The 26,971-nt window shown below is 41.4% G+C and overlaps 1 protein-coding gene across 2 annotated transcripts; it reads left to right on the forward strand.

Moving 5' to 3' along the window:
- On the forward strand, positions 1–25,483 carry LOC145456306 (uncharacterized). 2 transcript variants are annotated; one of them, XM_080334383.1, is made up of 9 exons: positions 1–2,043; positions 2,545–2,666; positions 4,419–4,585; positions 6,160–6,210; positions 7,141–7,191; positions 7,258–7,317; positions 7,896–7,970; positions 10,390–10,431; positions 11,425–25,483. In XM_080334383.1, exons 1-9 carry the CDS (start codon positions 2,041–2,043, stop codon positions 25,431–25,433), a joined length of 14,580 nt encoding a protein of 4,859 aa, XP_080190509.1. In that variant the 5' UTR covers positions 1–2,040; the 3' UTR covers positions 25,434–25,483. The 2 variants fall into 2 exon arrangements, with proteins under 2 accessions (XP_080190509.1, XP_080190510.1); XM_080334384.1 differs by having other exon boundaries at positions 1–2,666.
- The last annotated feature ends 1,488 nt before the right edge of the window (positions 25,484–26,971 follow it).

Below are 26,971 nucleotides of genomic sequence, written 5' to 3' on the forward strand. Positions count from 1 at the left end.
AGTCATACCTTCCTGGTTGGTCTTATATGAAGCTAACTGGCATTATAAGTTTCATGAGGCGCGATCCGGCATTGTGTTTCTATGATCTCTGCCGGTAGTAAAGTCGATGTTATGTATTAGGAGCTAGCCAGACAGCTCGTTTATAAGACAGAACGCTCGATAAGGAGACACCTTGCTTCTGCAAACGCGCAAACCCACATGCCATTTGTTTGTGCGAACTGAGAAGAGTATGGTTTTGTATAACCAAGTTTTTCGCGCCAAGAACTGATTTGATAAGCCTCGTACCAGACAAGAGCAAGCCGAACTAGAATATCAATTGTAAATCACGAATATGTCAAATGCACTCGCAATCCAAGTAATTGAGCTGTCGGATATAAAAAGAAAACGTGCTTATTACACGTTCGTACAGTTTTAGTGAGCGTAATCCAGAAATGTAGTGTGGTGAGGTGTATGTTTTGCAACCTGAATCTATAGATTCAAGTTTTCCAATTGAGTTTCCCGTTTACAAGCGACAGACAGCCGCGTTCATCAGATTTTACGACAATAACTGTTAAGAATTATGCAAGCACGAACGTTGGCAATGGGTGTTGCACCGCTCACAGCAAGCAATGAAAGAACGCAGCCTTATTACAGTTTCTCATCGCGATATAGAATTGAGATACAATGCAAAGACAGGAAGTATTCCGCAGAAAAACGGCTTTGCCAAGTCTACACTGTGTTGTCGAGGGGGTTGAGTGAATGGTCTTTGAAATGCACAGAGTTATTGGTGTTGCGATTATCTAAGTCCGGTCTTGAGTGGCACCAATAGAAACTAATTTGTAAAGGAGCAATACACCACGCGCCATGCATTACTACCGACTTTGATTTACACTTCGAATGTTGTTTGGCTGTATCATAATAATATTATACGCCAGTTCTTCTTAACCGGTATTTCACGCATCACTAAGGGCTCCATGAGCTAGTATCATGGGTTCCGTGGAAGTCAGGACACACACTCAATCCCTACATGTGGTTAGTGATGAAGATGATTTACCAGTAATCTATTAGATGTGTTGTGTAGTTGGATGGGTATTGTGTTTTTCATGACTCTGCGAAAATTTGAGGTTCCACCCAGGCATGTCCATTAGCCTATGTGTTCTGTGGATTAGTAAGGTTAAGAACCACCGATATACGTAGCAGAAGAAGCTGTAGTCTTGTTTCGAATATCGAGCACATGTCAGTGTCAGGTCACACCCTAAGCGAGTAGCGATCATGATGCGCATAATGCGATAAATATATCAAGTAGTTACGAGTACAATACTATATTCATGTTATCCCAGTCCCACAGCGACGAATCACGTTTGTATTCATATGAAAATGCCCATTGGAATTTGCAAGAACGCGCTTAGGCTTACGATGAATAGGCCTGCTTCATGCAGTATTGGAACCTATCCCGAAACCAGTTTCAAGGAGCTGCGAACAATGAACAATCCGTTTAGCAGTGTAATAATGCGGTACTAACATCTTACAGCCTGTGCAGTGTGCATCAGTATGTGACAATATGCCAATACGAGCGATATGCGAATTCTTTGTATAGCTACTTGTTGCTACATTGTTGCTAAGTTATCTGGGACATCATGTAGGGGCCTATGATTTCTCCGGATATGTATGAGACAAATCTTTATTGACGCCGCAAGAAGTTCGCATTGATCATCGTGTTTTAGTTTCGTGAGTGTGATCGTAGGCTGGTCTTTATATTTTGCTAAATGCTGGTCATAATCATAATATTTTGAAACATCACGCAGTTCAGAACACTGAGGTTGTAAGATTCACGATAGCTGCTCCGTGTACTTAGAGCCTCCGCATACCGGGGGCTCATTTGTGCTCGGTGTCAACCATGTTTCGCAATTGCATTGAGTCGTGATCAGTGACAAATGAAATATAGCTAAGCTTAGATATGATATCTAATTTCAGACCAATAGCCTACGATAGTATGCCTGCCGAGTAACTTTGATCTATCCACCACTACTGGACCCGGAAGCTGTGCAGCACGAAAGTTCCATGGTACGAATTACGATAAATCAACGTGCTTGCAAAGACCGACAGAAAACCATCGTTGAGAGACAGGCTTACACTTGGCTTGAAACAATAGTGCATACTGCACATATAGGCTTATACTAGACTTGAAACAATATATTGTACAGTACATAATAGCCTAAAATTCAAAACTCAAGTTATCGCAAGGTCAATATACAGTACAGCTTGGAAGGAATGTTACCCGTTCGAAAAGAATCGGTGTCGCATTTCACGATAGTCGGCGACGGCATTTTAAAACTTAACTACAATATGAAATTGCACTCACCAATCACAATATTATGATCATCAAGAAGCCCGCTAAATCTTGGATTGTGGTTCCACGCTATTTTCACATCACGTCGGACTCAATTATCAGCTCAATTACCTGCTTCGCTCAAACCTGGCTGTCTGTTGTTTACCGCTACAACCACGTGAATCACCTCTGCGTTCTACTCTAGCGCTCGCATTTCCAGTTCTGCTTCTCTTCAGCGCAAAGACACCATGAGTTTGAAGATCGATGTTTCGTTCCTTACTCCCGAGGAGGACGCTGTCATATTGGCCGTCTTGCGGAGAGATGAAGCAATAAGAAAAGTTGAAGAAACGAGAGTCAAGTAAGCCATTATTCCGTCATCATAGAGCATGATTTCAATTTCCGAAAGTGAGTAGGGACTGAACTGGCCACCTGGCCAGTGTCCACTGTCTATAGATAGCCACTAGTAATTGGACTTTTTCACAAATAGCCTGCTCGAGCTAAGTCTACTCCGAATTATCACAATTTGAAGGCAGCTAGGGAGGTAATGATGGACGTTTCATCACCCTACGTTAGGGTTGCCATACGTCCGGAATTTCCCGGACATATCCGGAATTTCACTGTTCAAACTAGCGTCCGGGAGAAATTTCTAAAATATGCCAAATATCCGGAATTTTGAAGACTTGACGTAGGCTCATAACTTTTTCGTAAAACAATATTTGTTATGGGATATTGATGCTGATGCATGATATTTTTCTTCGCGCTGCGCGTGATTTACTATCACATTTATTGATTTCAATATGGATACTACCACCCTCGCAAAAACTGCAATAAAATATAAATAAAAACAACATACATTTACTGGAATAAGCCCAATTGTAATCACAATTATAGGAGAACGGTATATTCATAGAGATCGTTAAGGCCGCTTAAATGCTTTATTCAAAGATAGTGGTTCCAAACGGGGGGGGGGGGGGGGTCGTTTGCCTTTATTCTGGGGTTTACGCATATGTTGAAAGTAATCAGCTTCCGAAATAGCCCGTGAGTAAGTCTGGGCAAAGATGCTGACTTCTATTAGTAATCGGCTCGTCAAATTTTGATGTGGGTCACGGAACATTTTCAAATTGGAGATTGAGTCGCGACCATAAAAGGTTGGAAACCACTGTATGTTTTATTTATTTATAAAGCTCCGTGGGGCGCACCGGCAAGTGACATAGATTGCCCTATAGTGTGGGCTCAAAATCGTTGTTTATTTGGGCGGGAGGGGACTGAAAACATGTGATTTCGGTCCCGGTTACATAACACACAGCCACATACTCCTGAACCGGATCGTGACCACCTCTGGTCTATAAGTAAAGCTTTGATAGTGTGACGTCATGACTTATTTTGAAATCCACTAGTGGGCGCTAAAGAGTGTCCGGAATTTGGGTTGCTGAAATTTGGTAACCCTACCCTACGTACCAGGATGTTATCATAATTAATTGTACGTACATGCTTAGTGATAAGGTCACATGAAGGCGATTATTTGGAACAATTTTTGGAATCACAATTTCTTTGTACGACTGTGGTCGGCATAAATTCCGCTCCACAACAACAACCGCAACAACCGAATCAATGTCACTGCTCAGTTGCACATCCTATACGGGTCTATTGATTGTAGAATTTGTTGTACTGAGTACTGATTACACATATCTGATTTAATTATAGCACCATACCAGCACCATAAAAAGGTAGATTGTTCACAAATATTTGTCATTGTGCCTTTAACTCTTGATACACGATCGATTAAACATAATGCATGGAAAGTCTTTTTTTAGATTCTAATTTATACTGCAGTGAATGTAGTCCTCAAAGAAATATTTTAGTATCGCCACGGGGCAACATTCAATGATATCTTAGTTGGTTTGATAAATAAATTAATGTAATAAGTTTCAGAGGTCGTCAGCAAAGAAGTAATACTTCTACTTGAGTACCAACGATGACTACTTTTACCCCCCTGAATTATGTAACCAAGTTCAATCATATTCATTGCTAACTTTCAATAGTAATTTGTCGTTATGAAATATTGACCCCAAATTATATTCGATTTATCAAAATAGCATTACTCTCACAGACGACTGCGAAGAAAGTCTGAGGGTGGCAATGAAAAACAAATGCTCCGAACAAGAATATTTACCGGGGAGTGGATCGAACAACTAACTGCTCCAGGCCGAAGAGTTGTAAAGAGTATAAGTGAAGCACTTCATAAGGTCATCACAGTAAAGACCACCACTGTGACAAGTAAGACAACCACTAGGTTATATTCGCTGTGACGTAGGCCTATGACCATGATCTTGCTGATTTCCAAATGTATAGGAAATTTTAGTATATCCACAGAACATGCCATAGCAGCTTATTGTTTCGAAATTCTAGAAATGGATTATTAGGTATACCATGATCTCAAACGCAACTTCTAAACATTGATGACATCACATTATTTAGAATTTATAAATGAGATTTGTTTCTGCGCCAGGGTCCTGTAGAACTGGTTACACAACATTATTATACTCTAAAGGAGGTTGAATGTGAAGAGTAGCCTACTCAGTATTCATCAATCGATATTTTTGGATTGTATGATTAAAGCTGTATTTCCTTATGATTATAACATGATAAGTTATCGATACAAAACTGGAGCATGACTGGTGTGAATGTTATTGGGATGAGTCGAAGCACGACTTGACTTTGCTTTAGTCAAGAAAATGATTTGTCTTGGATTCGGCTTCGAAGAATGAGAAAATTAAAATACCTCGTGACCCGGAGTTAAATTTTTGAGTCAATATTCAAGTCATGAAATGTTTTTCTTCGCAAAAGCATTCAGAACGTCTGAGCCGCACTGAGAAGTACCACGCCATTAATACTAAACTGTAATGTGCTCCATCCCAGTTCCATGTTTACGTTTTCGATCTTGTTAATCTAACAGCGGTATGACAGACAAAATAGCTTCGGGATGCCCTCAACTGCTGGCATATTGGCCCCAATTGGGATTATAATATCCTTACAGCTAAGTAGGCATATCGTCTGTGTGAATCTAGCTGAGAATGCTAGCAGTTTAATATCTGCGTATCGCGCACACGGCTGAATACATCTTGGGTTATGTTCGAAGTTGCAAATACGAGCACCGGCACTGTTAGATAGTTTTGGAAAAATGATCGATTCTGTGCTATTTCAGAAGTTGGTCAGTGAATTTGAGTCCCCACAGAAAGCCTGCATGGATTTCGAGGATAGGGATGCAGGCGCATAAACCCCAAAGGCATAAATATAGTTGAATCATTGGCGATTAAAAAGTACTAAGAATAAAATTTGTTCTATTCTTGACCATTTCGACTAAATTTGATGTGACACTGTGTAGCCTATATGCATATGCGCATCTGCATCCGCAAAATTAACTCATATAATCTAAACTGAAAATATTTGGTGACTTTAATGTGACGTGGAATCAGAAAATCTGAGATGACTTGACTCCGACCAGTTTGATGATTTGATTTGCTTAACTTTTAACTCGGGTCAAAATTTGTAATGACTCGGAATGACTTGTGATTCCAAAGCAGTGACTTGATCATAATAGGCCTAAACTAATGGATGTCTGCGGTATATCAGAGCCCTTGTCGACATATGTTCATTTTCAATTTCAATGGTTGCAACTATAGTTACAATGACGTAGCTGAGTAGAGCTAAGAATACTTCAATGAAATTATGAAGTTTGAAGTTGTGTCTTCTCAAATGGACCACTGGATTGCTGTTGTTTTTCTTCCAACGCCATGAAAATCGCTGACGATAACTGACTCATATACCAACTATACTTGTGAATATTTCAGCCACTGAATTAATCGTTAATGATGGCAGAGGAGCCAGGGGCTTCGAGCGAGGTGAGTGGGAAACTAACTACAGCAGACAAACTTCTCCTTAGTGTGATGCTAACATGTATATTATTTTTCAATACCTCCCGATATCTTTCACCATCCAAAGTGGTAATTTGATTGGTGCTAATGAATGCGTAACACAATCAGATCTTCTTTGTCATTGAGGATTGCCATAGTGGATTAGTAATCCGTATTATATGTTCACCACCTTCTACTTTTCAGCACAAAATATCCTGATGAATTCAATAATGGTGCAACAGTTATATTTTTATTACACGACATCCAAACTTACTCTTAAAACGCTTAAACAAAAGTGACATTCGTTTAATGTCTAAAGACAAACCGGTACTTTATTTCCATAAGTTCACGCCTTTGACTTTGAGAACTGTTGAAGTAAAGGAATAGTCGGACGTTATTTATTTTTGTCCATGGCGTTCTTGCGGCAAATACTCCGACTCATAATATACATACACACGATCTGTGTATATGCATCAGGGATTTGCATACCACGAGTGCATGATGTACATATGCAGCTGGAGATGGGTGTAGAGACAGCCTTGCAAAGCTCTCTAAGATCAACCCTCCATGGTGTCCCGGAAATGCAGAGAGCAAAGCGGGGAAGCCACGGATACCAGTTTTAATGACCAAGTCTTTAGTTTGACCCGACCGCGGAATGAACCCACAACTCACCGATCAATGGAAGTGATCCCCAAACATTAAGATTCGATTAAATGAGGATGATCTACTAAGTAGATTCTACTTGAATACTCGAAGTACTAGCACAAACCTCTTCTGAATGCTACAATAAAGATTAAACCCTCAATGGATAGTGGCAAATTTACCATCTCAAGGGTAAATGTTGATACTAATGGAAGCGTAACAGACAGTAGCCAAAATTGAAATCCCATGTGCTGATGCTGAATTTTTATGCACCAGAGCTCGAAACGGAATCTCGTGGTTTGGATTTTCGGCATCATTATCACACCGGTAAGTTGGTAGTAATGCGCTGTGATTTTACCGTAAATATTTCTGAAAAATATTGTCTCTATATAGAAACTACTTCGCACACAGTGACTGGGGAAGATGATCATATAACGCATAATGTTACCGATAGTAAGTAAGTAGGGACGTAATCAGATGTGGTTCGTAAGAAATATTCGAATATTTGAGTGGATCATCTACGTTTGTCCCACTTTTGCCTTCTTGGTATCGAACTATTAACATTATCCACCCTGTACCCGACAAAGTTCATGCAATTTTAAAAATTATCCGGCATGCATTGTATTAACTGGTATTTTCAAGCTTGGAATAATTTTAGAACCTTATATTCTGGATCTGCTCCTTATAGAGCACCAGTATTTTTACCTTCAGTTGAGTAACATTTGTAGTGATAATTGTACTTCTAATTGTTTAGTATTATCAACTAGTTTGACAATGAATCGGTAAATAATATTTGCTTAAATGACGTAGGCCTAATATGTGCAGGCTTGTGTGATATACAACGTACGAAGTGTGTCGGATGCACTCTCAAAAGTAACTGCATCAATACAATAATCGAATAAATCATAAGTGAAATAAATAAATATGTTTTTGCATGGTAATATGAGTAACTCAAATGGAAGCTGTGGTAGATTAGAGAGGACCTTTGCGAGATGTGACACAAATATACTCTCAAGATCTCCTAATCCTAGATAGCTCCATGGTAGTTTCTGATGAAGGAGGTGAATCACGGGCTCCTAGAAGCCACAGATCTACAGGCAATGGGGGTAAGTACATTATACATTTTGATGACGTGTTAGTATCATGTCAGCAACAAACTCTTATGCTTGAATTCATAACATATATACTAATTTCAAAATTGATGGACAACAACTAATGTAGTATTAGTGACAACACAATTCCTCTTGGTACAGAAGACATTGAAGCTCGAGGGGTTTTGATAGATGGTAAGTTTGCCAGTATTTTGTTTGCAAAACTGTGCTTGGGCGCCGATTGATATTTGTGGCATAATTTAAATATTAATGAATGGAGTTCAATTTTGCGATTGCATTAATTTGTAGTGCGGTGTCTATGACGAGTTAACGGTGTGTGTAATTAATTATGTTCAATTAAATTTCACGATTAAATGCATTTAAACTACCTTTTGTCTTAGCGGAAATGGCGATACACGACGATATAGTATTTGATGCAAACACTATAACAGGTAATGGCGAATTATTCATTGCCTAAGTAATATGGGTGAGCACAACGAATCCGAGTCTAAGATAAATTGGATGTATTAGATTCGTATCGCATTATCAAAATATTTATCGCAAGGCAACGCACATTTATGAAACGATATTTCAGCGGTTGACCCGCTGCATCGTCGCAAAGCGCGATGCAGTGATCACGGTCAAGAAGTACAAAATTATTTTTATGACGCGTATACGGCACCTTGTGGTCGCCAATACTTTCCAAATGATTCTTGCTGCTATAACGTCATAGTGATTGCTGCTCGGAATACTCGACTCTACTCAGAAACCAATCAATGAAGAACTCGATTTTCCCAATCCATACTTATTAAAGCATAACCCAGTTATCATAAATTGTAAGTTGAGTCAGTGCTGAAGTGTCTCACTAATGTTTGTAGGCCTCCACCGGTACTCCATTCCCAAATCCCGTAAGAGTCCAAATTGCGACTCTGACTTCAACACCATGTAATTTCATATAGCGACTCTCTAAACTATAAATTGAACGACTCAGCAGACTTCCGGCTCATCAGTTTTCAAGGTGGAGATGTGGTTCTTAACCTTTAATGACCTGGGGAACACTTACTCTAATCTACAAGCCTTTGGGAACTCCAAATTTTTGCTGAGTCATGAATACAAAAATTGACCACAATACACATCTGACACATTATGATGCACAAAATGAACTGTGCATTAACAGAGTGTGAAAGAACAAGACCATTAGAATATGATTTTCACATAAAACGAAAACATTATGAATATTTATTGCATATCAGTACTACTCATATTGTTCTCTTTCTGATAATAGTTCCTGATATCTAGAAAAATGCTGTGTTGCTCAACTTGACTCGAGTCATTTTCTCAAAATATGGACATGACTCGACTAGACTTGAGTCAATCTGTGTATTGACTCGACTTGTACTCCAGTCATTGCGCATATGACTCGAGACTAGGACGGCCAAGACCGACGTTTCATTGTAATTTCGAAGAATAGTAAATTGGTATTTCGTCTATTTTAGTACTGGTATTTGAAAATGCGACCAGAAACTGTTAAAAGTGAGAAAAATCTGTATACTATCAATGCGAAACATTCCATATCACCAAGCAGCGCTGTTAAAAATGGGTTTCATAAGACTTCAACTCGAAACTGAACAGTCAACACAATGACTTGGACTCGAGTCATAACGCTACGACTAGGACTCGACCCTCTGCTCGACGACTTGCACTTGACTTGACTCGGTGGTGAATTGAAAATATCTCGACTTGACTCGAGTCAAAACTATAAAATTGAGATTGACTTATGACTCGGAACCTTTGTGGACTTGGATACAACCCTGTTAAGAATAACGTCGTTAGGTTATCGAGTCAGCACCACCATTTTATCCTCTCCACGCAATCCCACTGCATGTGCTAACCTTCTAGCAGGGAATCCGTTAGTACCAGTATCACTAGCAAGTCTCTAATCTGGGCTGACCAGGGTTCAAACGTACGGCTGAGAAGCTGACATTCTAAGTCTATATGCCACTACGCTATATCTTCGGCTGTCACTTCCTTGAATAAACCCAATGTCAGTATCTAGTTTTAAACCTATGTTTATATGTGCAGAGGAGTTGGATATAGTTGAAACTGAAACCGTTAGTAGAATGCCAAAAGGTAAGAACACTCTTAAAGTAATAGAGATATATTCTATCGGTTTGAAATCGTCTAAGATCTTTCTCAATATACACGTGACCTTGTGGCCTTTTCTAGCTAAGTAACAGAGTTGAGTGCCGAGTAAACTTATGATGCGTCTGTAAAGGTAGGCATTATAACCTATTTCCAAAGTGTATCTTACATCCGATAATGAAATTAATAAATTCAAGCATGAGAGTTTGTTGCTATCAGTGATTGGCGTATATGCATAACATGAAATTTCCAATTTGCTTTATTGCGCATTAAAAATTGAATTTGATTACAGCTACATTTAGTGCTGGTATGCATAATCACAGGAGTGGTGATGGTAAGTCTAATTCAAGTTATCTTGATTATTTAAATCCGTCACCGGCACTCATCTAGAAAAAATGTTATACAAAGTATGATGTATATGACTTTGGTCATTGTGAATAGTGCAAATATTTTTTTGATTTTGGACTGCGCGTCAATAATTCTGGCCAATTCAAATAATATTACTGTATCGACCGTTCTTTTGAATGAATGCGCCGTTCGTTTCATGTCTAAAGACATACTTATTTGTATAGATCATATCCATGCCAATGTTGAATCTCATGGTCGAAAATCAGTGGGTAAGACAATCTGGATATGCTCTCGAGGCACTCAATGGGTGGAATAGGTTTTAGGGTAGTGCACATTATGGTGCCCACGCACGCAAGAGTGTGGATATGCATGCCATACGTTTTAAGAAGAATTTATATTATACAAGTATTTGAATGTGCAATTGTGCATTGATGATTTGATTTAGTAAATGCAACTTACAGTTATAACTAAATGGCTAAGCTCGACAAAACCATAGGTATATTTGTAATGTGTTAATGTGTATTGAGTAGGCCTATACTTATGCGTGTGGATCAGGTAAGCACGGTTAGATTGCGTTAATTTTTAGTAAGCATCGATCCAAAAACAGTGAAGGATGTGGCATTTTCAAACTTGTTATTAAAAGTTCGCATAATCCTGGGACCAACAACATGAAATATCGAGATTCATTCTAAATATGTATAACCCGATCACGATGGGCTCAACTGATTTCCGATTATACTTTTGGAATCATTTTTTTGACTGCATATTTTATACCATAGGCTTTGTAAGTAGCTACAGAACTTCAATATAGCAACAAACAAATTGTATTGCATACCAGTGTCTACCTTTTTATCTATTCCTAATCTAAATAAATGTTGCCTACGACTGCTTGTTTGCGTTTAGTAGCCTGCTGTTTTTTATTTCACGCATCGTCCTTTTCATTTCTCATTACCAAGACGTTAAACTTGTTCTGACACAGGATCAGAGCTAATACATCAGTCAACGGTGACATCGGATTCACCCGCAGAAGCGCTTCAGACTACATCATCGAACTCTTTGCAAAATGAACTTCACGACAGGGTCTTGCTAGAAAGCAGTCTCGAAGACGACCTTGCTGATGTTGGAAGTGATGAAGTTTCAGGTCCGGATCATAGCATGAAAAAGATGGATATAATAGATTGGATGAAAACAGATTTGGCGTTGGCAATGGAAAGTGCAGTGACTGCGAAAAAACGACGGAAAAGACAAGCTATCAAGGAAGAAGTTATCATCCCTGCAAAGGCGCATGATCAACACGAGCAACCTGCCGCACAGATAGCAGATGCGGAACAAGCAAAGAATACACTAGCAAGCCATATGGCAGATGATTTACAAGCTAATTCAGAGCAAGAATCGCCAAAATATACCGGTCATAACGCGGATATCGAATCAGACGTAGTGCCGGTTAAAGCACAAAAAATCCAAGTAGGCTTAAATGTAAATGAACTTTTCCTGGAGAAAGCAGCAGACAAGGCTTCTATATATGAAGATAAACCAAGTGAAAATGTCTCAATGGCAGAAGAGACTGGTCCGGACGCAAATTCTACTGAAAATCTGACAGTTAACACTGTAACCTGTAGCTCATCTTCAGACCAACTCATAGCAGAATGTTCAGAGTCGCAAGATCACGACGAAGATATCGCAAAGCAGTCTCCAGAAGCTGTGGCTGGAGAGGAACCTGATATAATCGATCATGTAACTGAAGCATCTGAAATTTCGCATCAGGGCACACATGATGAAAATTTGTGTGCCGACAATGCTGCATCCGCAGAACACCTCTCTTTGCCGGATAAGGAGAGCAGCAGACTATCCAGCGCATCCGACGATAGCTCGATTGGTGAGGATCAAATGTCTCTGATGCAATTTCTCGAGTCTTTGCCTTCCGCCAAGGCTTTGCGTTCACCTCGTGGGCATCCTAGTCCAAGATTGAGCAGGCAGATCTCCATCGATTCAATTACAAGCAACGACGCCGTCGTGAATTTACTCGAAGATATGGTCACGAAAGTTGAGGATAACGCTTCCATATCGGCTGCTGTCGATTCAGCTGTCAGAAAAATAGACGAAACAAATGAGGAGTTTGAGAATTATCCAGCATCGAACATGATATTACCTGAAACTGAAATTTCAGAAAGCAACGTTGAGCCATCAGCCGCACAGGATGCCTCCAACAGCGTACTTGAAAAAGACAATAAGTCATCAATTGAGGTAAAGGAAATGGAAGAAACAATGACATCAATACACGTAAGCGATGTGATGAACCAAATGGAAGGAAATTATGAAACTGAATCTGACAAACAGGATGTTAAAATCGTAGTTGACCATGATTTGCGTGAAGTATCCGAAAACAAAGATTTACATCAAAAGTGTGGGGACATTAGTAGCTCTGCTGCTGCCGATTCTGGCGTTACTGTTCTTCCATCACCAACAAACACAGATGTGGATAATACAACAACGTCCGACACTGCTAACAGAGATGCAGCTGGCGACAATGTTTCCTTACATTCATTCGAAACTGATGCATTCGCTACAACTCAAATTGAATTGGATTCATCGGGAGACGCGGCAACAGCGGAAGAGGGTGTTTTATTCGCAGAGACTGGACGTGTAGAAAATGTGATTGATTATGACGCAACTGTGGACTATTCTCCTAAACAAACTGTCGATGAAATCGCAGTCGCTTCGGAATTATATCCCGATTCGGATTCGAATGACGGCGCGCCTTTTGAACTCGAAGATATCGCTAGTTCTATTGATAGCTATGGAAGCTCAAATCCGTCTGCGTATGCCGACTCGTATTTGAGATATGACGAGCTTCTGAACGTGAGCAATGCCGGCATTTTGCAAGACCCAGAACACATACCCACGATATTGATCACCGATTATGACGAAGATCTCTCGGAAATGACATTGACGAGATATGTGCGACAAAGCGAAAGCTGGAGTTCTGATTTGTACATTAGCGACGAGGATGAGGTGGAATATAACAGAGAAAGCTCCTGGTCTCGAGATGATACTGAAGATACTGTTAAAGACGAGGAAACTGTCGATTCGCTACCAGATTCATTACGGCAGTCATCCAGGAATAGCGATTTCATCGATGCCTCAGATTTTCACAGCGTGCCCGACAGTGAGAATGATTCATCGCACATACCATACGATATTCAAGCAGAATCGTTCACAAAGAACGAGGAAAATATCGATTACACCGAAACACCGCAAAGTGCAGATCAATGTACGCGTTCACAGGATTCGCACGTTGAAGATACAACTCCTGTATCTGAAGAATATGATGCAGACGTTGAACAACTGGAGGCAGATATTGAACAAAGTGTTGATTCACCCGAAGAGCCAAGTGTGATTGATGATGCAGACGCAAGCGAACCAGTTTTTATGCTTGGAAACAATCATTACGTCTCCTACAATGTGGACGAGGATGATGAAATCGTGATGTATCCTCAGGACTCTTCAAACGTGCCTGATTCACCCATGAATTTTGTACGGAATCTGTATCCAATTGAGGAAGAACATGAACCAGACGAGAACCAAACGAGTTTTAAGGAAAACGAGAATCCAGTAGCAGACAACTCGCAAAGTGAGCCATATTATGAAGAGTCAGTCACCGCATATACTCCTGGCGATAGCCAACGTGGTAAGGAAGGTATGTCAGTAGATGACCAAACACTCAAAGAGAGGTCAATCGATGATATATCACAGAGTAACGTTACTGACAATAATGTGATTGAGTCAGTCGTAACATCAGATGCTGTGGGTGGTGGAGATAATAACATGGAAACAGTAAAGTCAGTTGATGGTGAAATGCATAAAATCTCTACAATTCACGATGTGGAAGTCAAAACTCCACAAGTGGATATTGAGCAAGCGGATGAACAGTCCCTTACCGAACAAACGTCTTTGACTTCACTAAGCGACGAAATACCGCCAGACGATGTGAAAACACAAGCTGATGAAGGAACCACGTTACCTGTTACTGAAGCAGTAGATCCCGTTTCTGTTTGTGACACGACGAAAACAAAATTCAGTGTAACCGATGAATTGGAGGATGAAGTCAATATAGGACATTCACAGGCTGATTCACCGTTAGAATCTGTTAAGGAAATCCACGCCGCTACTCATGGACAAGAGTTGGAACTTCTAACAGGAGATGAGCTATCACCGACTCAAGAAAACAATTTGAATGAACCAATTCAACAAGAGTCGATAGATCACGAAGAACATCATAGTGATCCAGACTTTAAAGAAAATGATTCGGACCGTAACACGAAATCTTTGGGTGAATTGATGTTAACGAATACAGAGATTTTCACCGGTGATGTAGCTATTCATGCTGAAAAGGGGGTGGTGATTCAAACCCCTGCAGACGAATCAGATGTTGAAACACAAGGAGCAGAACGAACTCATGATATTGAAATTGATGGATCGATTTCAAAACATACTTCTGACAATTCCGCAATTGTGACTGTATTACAAACGATAGAACACACTGAAAGCTCAAGTTCCAGAGTAACAGACACGTTGGATTCAGCTGTGCCTCATTCTCTAAATGAAGCAGATAAAGATCCAGAGAAGCTAGAAGAGCAGGTCAATTTCTCGGGATCAACCATTTGGTATGTGGACGCAATGCATGGTATGAATGAAAACGCAGAAGCACAAAGCTCAGACTTTGTTCTGCCAGATGTCTCAAAGGAGACAATACCTCCAGGCCATGACATCGAACAAACAGAGGAAATCAGCGCATCAGAAATGATTGAAAATCAACTGAGCACCGTTACTGATACAAATGAAACACTAAGTAGCAAATTAGCATCGCCTGATTCTGAATCAGTTGAGAAAGTGACTTTGTATGACATATATCCTGTGGATGCCGAATCAACAATAGATTCTCAAACTGCCAATATTCATGAAGTTGACTCTCAGAGCAAGAATGTTGATCCAGGGCAGAACGTCGAAGATTCTATTGCATATTCCAGTATGCCAGGTATTGTTCCTCTTGTCTTGTCAACAAACACCCAGTTTGAGAGTAATCAGCAAACACAAGATACCTTCGCGGACACTGTGCAAAATTCGGAATATCATGAGGATTGTTTTAGAGATGACGAAGTTCAGAAAACAGTAGCTCCTCAATTTGATCCAGATGGGATTGAGGAAGCAAGCATCGAAATTGGTGGAGCTTCATATAAACAGCCACTGTCATCAACTGACTTTGCCACCAAGTCACTGATTGAAGAGTTCTCTGAACAGGCGGTGGCGCACGTTGAGTCCAATGTATGTGAAATGTCTGACACATCCACACTTTCAACTGAAGAGACTATTACACGGGTTTTGGCTGAAGAGAAAATGCAAGTATCCGAAATGGCTGATACATCAGCACAGTTAGTTGATGAATCCACTGAAAAGTCCTTGACTCAACTTCAATCGGAAGTCTCTGCTAAGGCTATTACTAATAAGTCCGCCGAACCGGCACGGACTCAAATTGAATCAGAAGTCTCTGAAGTGGCTGATTCCTCCTCACCTCTACTTGAAGAATTCACTGAACATGCCTTGACTCAAGATGAATCACATAAATTTGAATTGACTGATGCACACGCGTCGCTAGCGGAAGAGTTCAGTAAAGAGTCAAAGACTCGAGATGAATCCGAAGTGACTGACATGGCTGATAGATCTATGTCACTGATTGAAGAGTCTGGTGAACAGTCTTCGATTCAAAATGAATCACCTAAATCTGAAATTGCGGATAGCTCCAGACCATTGACTGAAGAGTCCACTGAAAAGGTGCAGACTCAACTTGAATCAGAAGTCTCTGAAGTGACTGATTCGTCCACCCCACTAACGGAAGAGTCTACTGAAAAGAATTTAACGCAAGAAGAATCACATTTATCTGAAATGGTTGATGCACCCACGCCACCACGAACTGAGAAGTTTACTGAACATGATTTGAATCAAGATGAATCACATAGATTCACTCCATTGACTGAAGATTCCACTGAACATGCTTCGACGCAAGTTAAATCACATATACCTGAAATATCTGATAAATTTATTTCACGAACTGAAGCGTTCACTGAAGAGGCACGACATCCAGTTGAATCCAAAGTTTCTGAATTAACTGATCCATCCACACCACCTATTGAAGAGTTGATTGCACAGGTATTGACTCCAGAGGAATCACACGTAGCTGAAATGGATGACACATCCACGCCACAAACTGGGGAGTCCAGTGAAGAGGTACAGAATCATGATGAATCCAAAGTCTCCGATATGGCTGTTATATTCACGCCATTGATTGAAGATTCCACAGAGCAAGCTTTCGCTGAAGTTGAACCGGATATATCCGAAATGGGTGATACACTCATACCAAAATCAGAAGAGTGCACGGATGAGACACACACTCAAGTTGAATCCAAAGTCATTGAGATGACTTTTACGCCCATACCTTCAACTGAAGAATTTCCCGAAGGGGCACAGACTCCAGTCGAATCCAAAGTCCCAGATATGCCCGATACATTCACGCCACTAATCGAAGAGTCCGCTGAACACACGCTAAAGCAAGATGAACCAGGGGAATCCGCAATCGATGATGCACCGAGGCTATTAATTGGTCAGTCCGCTGACCAGCCTTTGAATCGTGATGAATCAAAGACATTGGATATATCTGATGATGAATCACCAAAGTCATCGATTTCCCCTAGAAGGAAAACAGTGAAAAAGAAAAAGGCAATGACTGACAAATCTCAGGATATAACAAAGAAGTCGTTGAGAAGGAAAGTTATTAGGAAATCTTTGAAGGATCAAGAAACTACGATCACGGATGATCCTGAAACATTAATCAGCACTCATCAAGCATCTCCTGGTACGAATGCTGAACTAAACGAGAACAAAACTCAGGAATATGACACGGAAAAAATGGTGCAAGTCGATCTCACGAATGCAACAAAGACTGACACTGCTGTCAAGCTGGCCAAAAGGAAAACCATTAAGAAAAAGAAGGGTAAAGACGAGTCACAAATCAGCCTATCTAAGAAGAAGATCATAAAGCGCAAGATTCAGAACGAAAGCTCACCTGGAGAACAGGCCTTATTTGCACCTGGATCGACAGAGCAAGCTTCATTTGATGGCGAACCAAATGTGCATGCAAGTGATATTTCTGCACCTGAAATCGTTGATACATCAATGCCAGCAAATCAAGAGTCCATTGTGCAAGCTTTGATTCAAGATGAATTGAAAGTGTCTGAAATGACTTATACATCTGAACCACCAATCGAAGAGCTCAGTGAACACGCACTGCCTCAAGTTGAATCCCAAGTCTCTGAAATGATGGCTGTTGTATCCACGTCACTGATTGAAGAGTCTACTGAACAGGTCTTATCATCTCAAGATGAATCGCATATATCTGAAAATGCAGATACATCCACGCTACCAATTGAAGAGGCACGGTTTCGAGTAGAATCCGAAGTGACTGATTCATCCACGCTACCAATTGAAGAGGCACGGTTTCGAGTAGAATCCGAAGTGACTGATTCATCCACGCCACTGATTGAAGAGTCTGTTAAACAGGCCACAACCCAAGACGAATTGCATATATCTGAAATTGCTGAGTCTGAGTCTACTGAACAGGCATTGACTCAAGATCAGTCGCATGTATCTGAAAGGGCTGATATATCCACGCCATCTACTGAAGTGTCTACTGAACAAGCTTCGACTCAAGATGAATCGCACATATCTGAAATAGCTGATACAATGATTAAAGAATCCATTGAACAAGCCTCGACTCAAGATGAATCGCATGTGTCTGAAAATGCTCGTTCATTCATGCCGCCACCTTTTGAGTCTAATGAACAGACATCGAATCGTGATGAACTGCATGTATATGATATAGCTGATACATCCGTACCAGTGATTGGAGAGTCCGCCAAACAGGCATTGACTCAAGATGAATCACATCTATCTGAAATGTTTGATATATCCACGCCACCAACGAAAGAGTCTACTGAACAGAACTTGGCTCAAGATGAATTCCATAAGTCCGAAAATGCTGATACAACCACGTCACTGATTAAAGAGTGTATTGAACAGGCCTTGACTCAAGATGAATCGCATATATCTGAAAACGCTGATAGGACATCCCCGCCCCCTACTAAAGGGTGTACTGAACAAGCTTCGACTGAAGCTGAATCGCGCATATCTGAAATAGCTGATTCATCCACACCACTGGGTGAAGAGTACGCCAAACGGGCTACGACTCAAGAAGATGAATCGCATATATCTGGAACTGCTGATACATCCACGCAACAAACTGAAGAGGCACAGACTCCAGTTAAGCCTGAAGTTGCTGATTCATCCACACCACCGATTGAAGCATCCATTGAACAAACCTCGACTCAAGATGAATCGCATGTGTCTGAAAATGCTCATTCATTCGTGCCACCAACTGTTGAGTCTACTAAACAGGCATCGAATCATGATGAACTGCATGTATATGATATAGATGATACATCCGTACCAGTGATTGGAGAGTCCGCCGAACAGGCATTGACTCAAGATGAATCACATCTATCTGAAATGTTCGATATATCCACGCCTCCAGCGGAAGAGTCTACTGAACAGAACTTGGCTCAAGATGAATTCTATACGTCCGAAAATGCTGATACAACCACGTCACTGATTGATGAGGCTACTGAACAGGCCTTGACTCAAGATGAATCGCATATATCTGAAAAGGCTGATATATCCACGCCACCACCTACTGAAGGGTCTAGTGAACAAGCTTCGACTGAAACTGAATCGCACATATCTGAAATAGCTGATTCACCCACACCACTGGTTGAAGAGTACGCCAAACGGGCCACGACTCAAGATGGATCGCATATATCTGGAACTGCTGATACATCCACGCAACAAACTGAAGAGGCACAGACTCCAGTTGAGTCTGAAGTTGCTGATTCTTCCACACCACTGAGTGAAGCATCCATTGAACAAACCTCGACTCAAGATGAATCGCATGTATCTGAAAATGCTCGTTCATTCATGCCGCCAACTGTTGAGTCTACCGAACAGGCATCGCATTATGATGAACTGCATGTATATGATATAGCTGATACATCCGCACCAGTGATTGGTGAGTCCACCGAACAGGCGTTGACTCAAGATGAATCACTTATATCTGAAATGTTTGATATATACACGCCCCCAACGGAAGAGTCTACTGAACAGAACTTGGCATACGCGCCACAAACTGAAGAGGCACAGACTCCAGTTGAATCTGAAGTTGCTGATTCATACACACCACTGATTGAAGAATCCATTGAACAAGCCTCGACTCTAGAGAATTTGCATATATCTGAAAATGCTGATACAATTACTGCACCGACGGAAGAGTCCACTGAGCAGGCCTTGACTCAAGATGAATTGCACATATCTGAAAAGACTGATATATCCACCCCACCAACTGAAGAGTCTACTGTACAAGCTTTGGTTCAAGATGAGTCGCAAACATCTGATATAGCTGACACACCCACACCACTGATTGAAGAATCCATCGGACAGGCCCCGACTCAACATGAATGGTATATATCCGAAAAGGCTGATATATCCACCCCACCAACTGAAGAGTCTACTGTACAAGTTTTGGTTCCAGATGAATTGCAAACATCTGAAATAACTGACACATCCACACCACTGATTGAAGAATCCATTGAACAGGCCTCGACTCACGATGAATCGTTTATATCTGAAAAGACTGATGTATCCACCCCTTCGACTGGCGTGTCTAATGTACAAGCTTTGCTTCAAGATGAATCGCAAACATCTGAAATAACTGATACATTCACACCACTGATTGATCAGTCCACTGAACAGGCCTTGAGCCAAGATGAATCGCATCTATCTGATAATGCTGAAGCATTCATCTCACCAACTGGTGAGTTTACTGAACAGGTCTTGTCTCAAGATGATACATTCACGTCACAAACTGAAGAGGCACAGACTCCAGTTGAATCTGAAGTTGCTGATTCATCCACACCGCTAATTGAAAAATCCTCCAAACATGCCTTGACTCCAGATGAATCTTATCTATCTGAGAATGTTGATACTTCGATGTCACCAACTGTTAAGTTTACGGAAGCGGCCTTGACTCAAGATGAATTGAATACATTTGATAATGCTGATGCAGCCAGCAAAATGGCTCAACATGAATCACTTACATCTGAACAGGCCGATACAGCCGCACAACAAACTGAAGAGTTCGCTGAAGAGGCGCAGACTCGACTGGAATCCAAAGTCTCTGATATGGATGATACACCTACGCCACATATTGAGGAGCCCACCAAACATGTGCTAATTCATGATGTACCACTCGAATCTGCAATGGATGATGCATCCAAGCTTATAATTGTCGAGTCCGGTGACAAATCGTTGAACAAAGATGAGTCAATGACATCAGAGATATCCAAGGCGAGAGAATCGGCTGATGAAGAATCGCCAAAGCCATCATCTCTCCCCAGAAGGATTACAATAAAAAAGAAAAAGACTACGACTGACAAACCACAGGATGTCACAAAGAAGTCGATCAGAAAGAAAATGATTAAGAAATCAGCAAACGATCAAGAAACTGCAATCACAGATGATTCTGAAAACGTAATCAGCATTCATCAAGCATGTCCCGGTATGAATGCTGAACTAAATGAGAACAAAAGTCAGGAATATGAGTCGGAAGGAACCTTGCAAGTTGATCTCACGAATGCAACGAACACTGACACAGTGGCCAAGTTGGCCAAGAGGAAAACAATTAAGAAAAAGAAAGGTAAAGACGAGTCACAATCCAGCACATCTAAGAAGAAGATCATCAAGCGCAAGAAAAATAACGAAAGTGCATCTTCACAGCAGGAATCATTTTCATCTGAATCCACAGAGCAAGCGTCATTGGATGGTGAGCCATATGTAAATGCAACTGATATATCTGTACCTGAAATGGCCGATGCATCAATGCCAGCAACTGAAGAGTCGATTGCACAACCTTTGACTGAAGATGAATTGCAAGTGTCTGGAATGACTGTTACATCAGCCCCAACAACTGAAGTGTCTACTGAACAGTCACAGCCTCAAGGTGAATCGAGGAGTTCTGAAATGCCTGATATATCCACGTCACTGATTGAAGATTCTACTGAACGGGACTTGACTCAAGATGAATCGCATATATCTGAATATGCTGATACATCCACGCCACTCATTGTGGAGTCCACCGACAAGACCTTGAGTCAAGATGAGTCAGATATATTAGAAAAGGCTGATACATCCATACCACCAACTGGTGAGGCTACTGAACAGACTTTGACTCAAGATGAATTGCAGATTTCTGAAATAGCTGATAGATCCACGCCACTGGTTGAAGAGTCCGCCGAGCAGGACTTGACTCGAGATGAATCGCATATATGTGAATATGCTGATACATCCACGCCACCAACTAAAGAATTCACGGAAGAGATTGTGAACCAAGTTGAATCGCATGTAACTGAAATTGAGGATACGAATACGGCAATGATTGGAGGGTCCATTGAACAAGTATTGACTATAGATGAACCACAAGCATCTGAAATGGCTGATACATCAACTCCAACAATAGAAGAGTACTCGGAACGGGCTTTTTCCCAAGAGGATTCACAATTATCCGAAATAGCTGGTACGTATATATCTGCAACTGAAGAGTCCACTGAACAGGCTATGACTCAAGGCGAACCTCAAGCACATGAAATAACTGACACATCAGCTGTAACAACTCAAGAGTACTCGGAACATGCTTTGCCTCAACAGGATTCACAATTAACTGAAATAAGCGATACATCCACACCTGCAACTGAAGACTCCGTGGACCAGGCTCTGATTCAAGATGAGATAAAGTCGTTGGAATCATCCAAAACAACAGAGTCCACTGATGATACACCACAAAAGCCATCGCCAAGAAGAGTGACAATTAAAAAGAAGAAAACTGCAAGCACTAAACAACAGGATATCGCAAAGAAGTCGATCAGGCGAAAAGTTATAAAAAAATCGGCAAAAGACCAAAAAATTACAATCACAGAAGATTCCGAAATAGTAAGCAATCAAGAATCTTCATCAAGCAACGCCGAGTTAAACGAAAACACAATTCAAGGATGTGACTCGGATGGTAGTCAGCAAAGGCCCGAAATAGATGATACAATCGGACCAAGTTCTGACTCTACGTATAAGATGATCACTGAATGTGAACTGTCTATTCCGCCTGTAGAGGACAATGCATCGAATTGCGAATCGGCTATCGCTGACCCTCATCGTGAATTAGTAGCTGACGAAGGCCCTGGCGTACTTGATTCTGCGTCTGAATACGCAGGAGACGGACTGTTTACGTCTGATATACCCCAATCTCTGCCATTGTATTCAACCGATCATGCCACAATGGCGAATGAAACACCGACATTAATTTTAACGTCTCCGTCAAACACAGAAACCGAAATAAAAGCCGAAGTTTCTATATTTGAAAAGAAAACCAAGAAGTCCAGAAGGAAGAGTCTGATTCGAAGGAGAATCTCCGGCGCAACAGACGAGACGTCAAGTAACGATGGTGTTCTCGAATCGTCGGAAGATAATCTATCAGATAAAGAGGGCTTTTCCTATTATTCAGCAGCAGAGGAACTCGAAAATCTATCAGAAAGCGGTGATGTCGCAGACCACAGCGTAGAATTCGATACAGAAACACTTGCCGGTGATGCCGTAAAGGATGAAAATGAGTCCAAACCTGATACAATTGGTGGAGCCGCTTTGGAAGAGAAAGACTTGAATATATCAACGCCTGTAGTGGATCAAGCATCGGATGATGACCGATCTCAAACACAGGTGAAAAAAATTACAAAAAAGTCAAAGAAAACTGTCAAATCAGTCAAAAGAAAGGTGATCAAAAAGGTACAGCCCAAAGGAGATGACACTATTCAAACTGGAGAGCTGGCGGATGATCCGACAGTTCTAGAATCAAGCGTGACAGATGACACTGTATCACATGATATGCCATCTTCACACGCGATCGAGAATACAGAGGTAGCAAGTCAAGAACAGTCCGAATCAGACCGTGCTGGTACGACACACGAAATCCACACGGATGACAAATGCGATGGAGAGAATAATGAATCAGGGGTTCGGACCGAACTGCCTCAGCGTAAAGTTAGGAGAAAGACCGTAAAGATGCGCAAACAAACTACGGACGGCTCCACAGACAAGAAGTCAGTCAAAAAGAGGGTGGTCAAAAAGATGCAACTAGTCAGCGATCAGACTACAGTAGAAGCGACCGACATTGAAGTCCAACCCGATGCTAACACTCTCTCGAGTGAGCAAGTGATTCAAACTCGAGTGAATATCCAGGTTGATGACAATGAAGTAGGGGATGAAGGTTTTTCCATTGAAGACAGGGACAAACTATCTACCGAAGTTCAATCACAAATATCTGATGCTGTCACCGATTCTGATGGGTCATCTTCTCAATTTCAGTCAGTTTCAGAGGACCTGACTGTTGAGCACCAAAGCACAATCAATAGAGAGACAGTCTGCGACGATGAAATGAAACTTGTTACATCAGGCGTTTCTGTTGCAGCAGATGCAGCTGACACAAGCAGTGTCGTCAGTCCTGTGCCTTTTGACAATGCGTCGAGAAAAATCAAGAAGATCAAAAAGTCTTCCAGGAAAAAGGATGCTGAGAAAACACCTTCTATAAAAAGAGTTCCCAAACCGACAAACGCAAATGATCCAATCTCTACAGACTCCCACTCTCCCGTAATGAGTCCACACGCTATCGACGTGATTGAAAAGCCAGATTCAGACATACACGATTCCGTGTCAGAGGCTTCGGCAACTCACTCTGCGAGTGGCATTGATGCGCAATATGTGGAATCCGGTGTCGTAGCGCAATCCACGCCAGTTCAGTTCAAAACGAATGCTGAAATATGCGATTCAAGTACAGACGAACAGTCGAATCGCAGTATGTCCGTGACGAAAATATCCTCCAATGAAGTTGATCAAGATTTGGCAGCTAATACTCACGAACTAGAACAGGCGTGCGAGCCCATAGAAAGCATCGATGCTGCTGTAGAAGAGTTAGGATCTGCAGATAACATCACTTCCGAAACTGGTAATCAACCAGTGGAAGTGGAAGGCACTGCTCCAACCGAAATCTTCCAAGAAACACAGGATCGCGATCAATCTTTGACAAACTTATCCTCGCCGACATATGATACTTCACTAGCTCGATCTTTAGAGAATGAAACAATTTATGAGGAATCAGCTGATGGTACACGGGCTAACAAGCATAACAGTGGCGAAGAATTTAATCCAATTGCAGAATCAAGCACAGGTCACGATTCTAACTCTCAAACTCCTTCAAAACCGGGCTACGCCGACAGCATCAGCGATCCTGTTACGGCAGATCACGAGATTTCGCCCGACCCGCCAAAAGTCAAGAAATCAATCAGAAAAATCAAGACGAAAAAGTCTAATCGAGAATCTGCTGCGGGAGGCGAAGTGGACGCTTCGACTCGTCCCAAATCAGCCAGAAGAAAGGTTATAAAAAAGGGCCCGAGAGACTCGCCTAAACTAGACACGGAGTCAGCAGAAGTATCAGAATCTTCAAACGTTGAACATATCCCAGACAGCACTCATGTTGTTTTAGAGGGCGAATCACACGTAGAACAATCCGCAATGTCACAAATCCCGGTTGACGAATCGGCACAGTTGAAACAAGAAGAGACGGCTACAACAGCGCCGGTGAAAGCGGTGAAAAAGGTCAAAAAATCGACAAATAAGGTACCGGCTGACGCCGACAGCAAAGGCGATTCAAGTAAAAAGACGACTGTAAGACGAAAAGTGGTTAAAAAAGCACACAAGCCAGCCGATCCTGAGGGAGATGATAGGACGTGAGAATATTTCCCCATATACTACGTTAAACTATGCAAGCCGTTCGTTCTTATGACGTTCAAATTTGCCGACGTATCTCCGTGTTGTGATTTTTCATGCGTAAGATAATGCCGAACGAAAATGACGCGTTCCGCAAGCTCGCCGTGCGTTGCGGAACGAACAATGAGCATACAGTGCCAGTTTCTCTTTTTACAGCGTACTATCTACTCCAAATTTCCAATGCTGTCTTACATCGGCTTATTCGCGCGGGCCGGATCGAAAAATTCATCACAAATAGTATGAATTCGACTCAACCAAAAATAACAAAAATCTGGCCAACATCCACTCCGGATCTGCCTTAATCGTGCACACCACTCGCTGGTGCAGGCCAATAGACACTTCAACTACACTACGACTTCTCCACATCGATGCAGCATTTCGCCGAGCCTGTCAGCGTTATAAATTACGTCGAAGATTGTTGCGGGTGTAAGTGCAAGGTTTGGAGGTAACTGCACGAATGCATGCGGGTGATAGGGCTTTGTAAGATATCAGTAAAAGCCAGACAGCATGAAATTAAACTCGAAGCGTATTTTTCAGGAGCTACAAAAGACATTGGCCAAAGCGTCGGCTTTCCCGATAGCTTTTTCTTCCCGATCAAAAGCATCCACGAGAATTTTTTCTTCCCGCTGAAATCCGAGCCGGTCGGGCAGGAGATACAAAACGAATTCCACTTCCCAATACTCATCCCTTCCAAAGATCCTGTGGATCCGAGTAGGAGATACATATCCAGGTCTGAAATCAGTGAATTCTTCGGTGGAAAATCCGGCTCAGTAGGGGTCAATATTGAAGAAAAACTCACAGTGTCAACCGCGTCTAAAGAACCGTCTTCTCCGTCTAAAAAGAAAACCTTGTTCGGGAAAATCATTAACATTTTCTCGAACGAATCGCAGTCACCGGAACACGAAACAGTAATAGTAGCAGAGGCGCAAAATCAAAGCGTACAATCGGGATTGAAAGCTATAGCGGAGATTGTACTGGAAGAGGAAGCCACGCAGCAGCAACCAGTCAAAACAAACGGCGAGAATCTCGTAGAGGAAATAATGAATATAGCCACTGGAAACCAGGATAGTCACCCGTCTATTGTCGTGAGCGCGCCGGACCAAGGCGTGAAATCTTCTGTGCAGGAAATTCAAATCGATTCGGTACGCGTGGATAAGGTCGGTCAGAGTAGCGATGCGGTTATGGTCAAAATTTGATTGTGCCGACTGCTGGAACATGATTATTATCGATTTCCAATGATATAATGATAGTTTGTATATGCAATATGCATATTATGTCTGAAGCTTTACTTTATGAATTTTACGCTTTGCTTCTTTTATATCTGTTTATGTAGATGTTTATAAGCACCTTGTGTATTCTGTACTGGTTTCGTAGTCACGTATTGAATCTTGCCGTAATATATTATTAAACATATACTTTTATGCAATGCTTTCGCGTGAATCGCGTGCTTTTAAATATCGCTGTGAATACGTATTCTTGCGGTCGCGTGACGCAATCAACCA

Source organism: Botryllus schlosseri, chromosome 14 (assembly GCF_051294905.1).
Source record: "Botryllus schlosseri isolate E-star chromosome 14, Bs_hap1, whole genome shotgun sequence".
NCBI classification, from domain to species: Eukaryota; Metazoa; Chordata; class Ascidiacea; order Stolidobranchia; family Styelidae; genus Botryllus; species Botryllus schlosseri.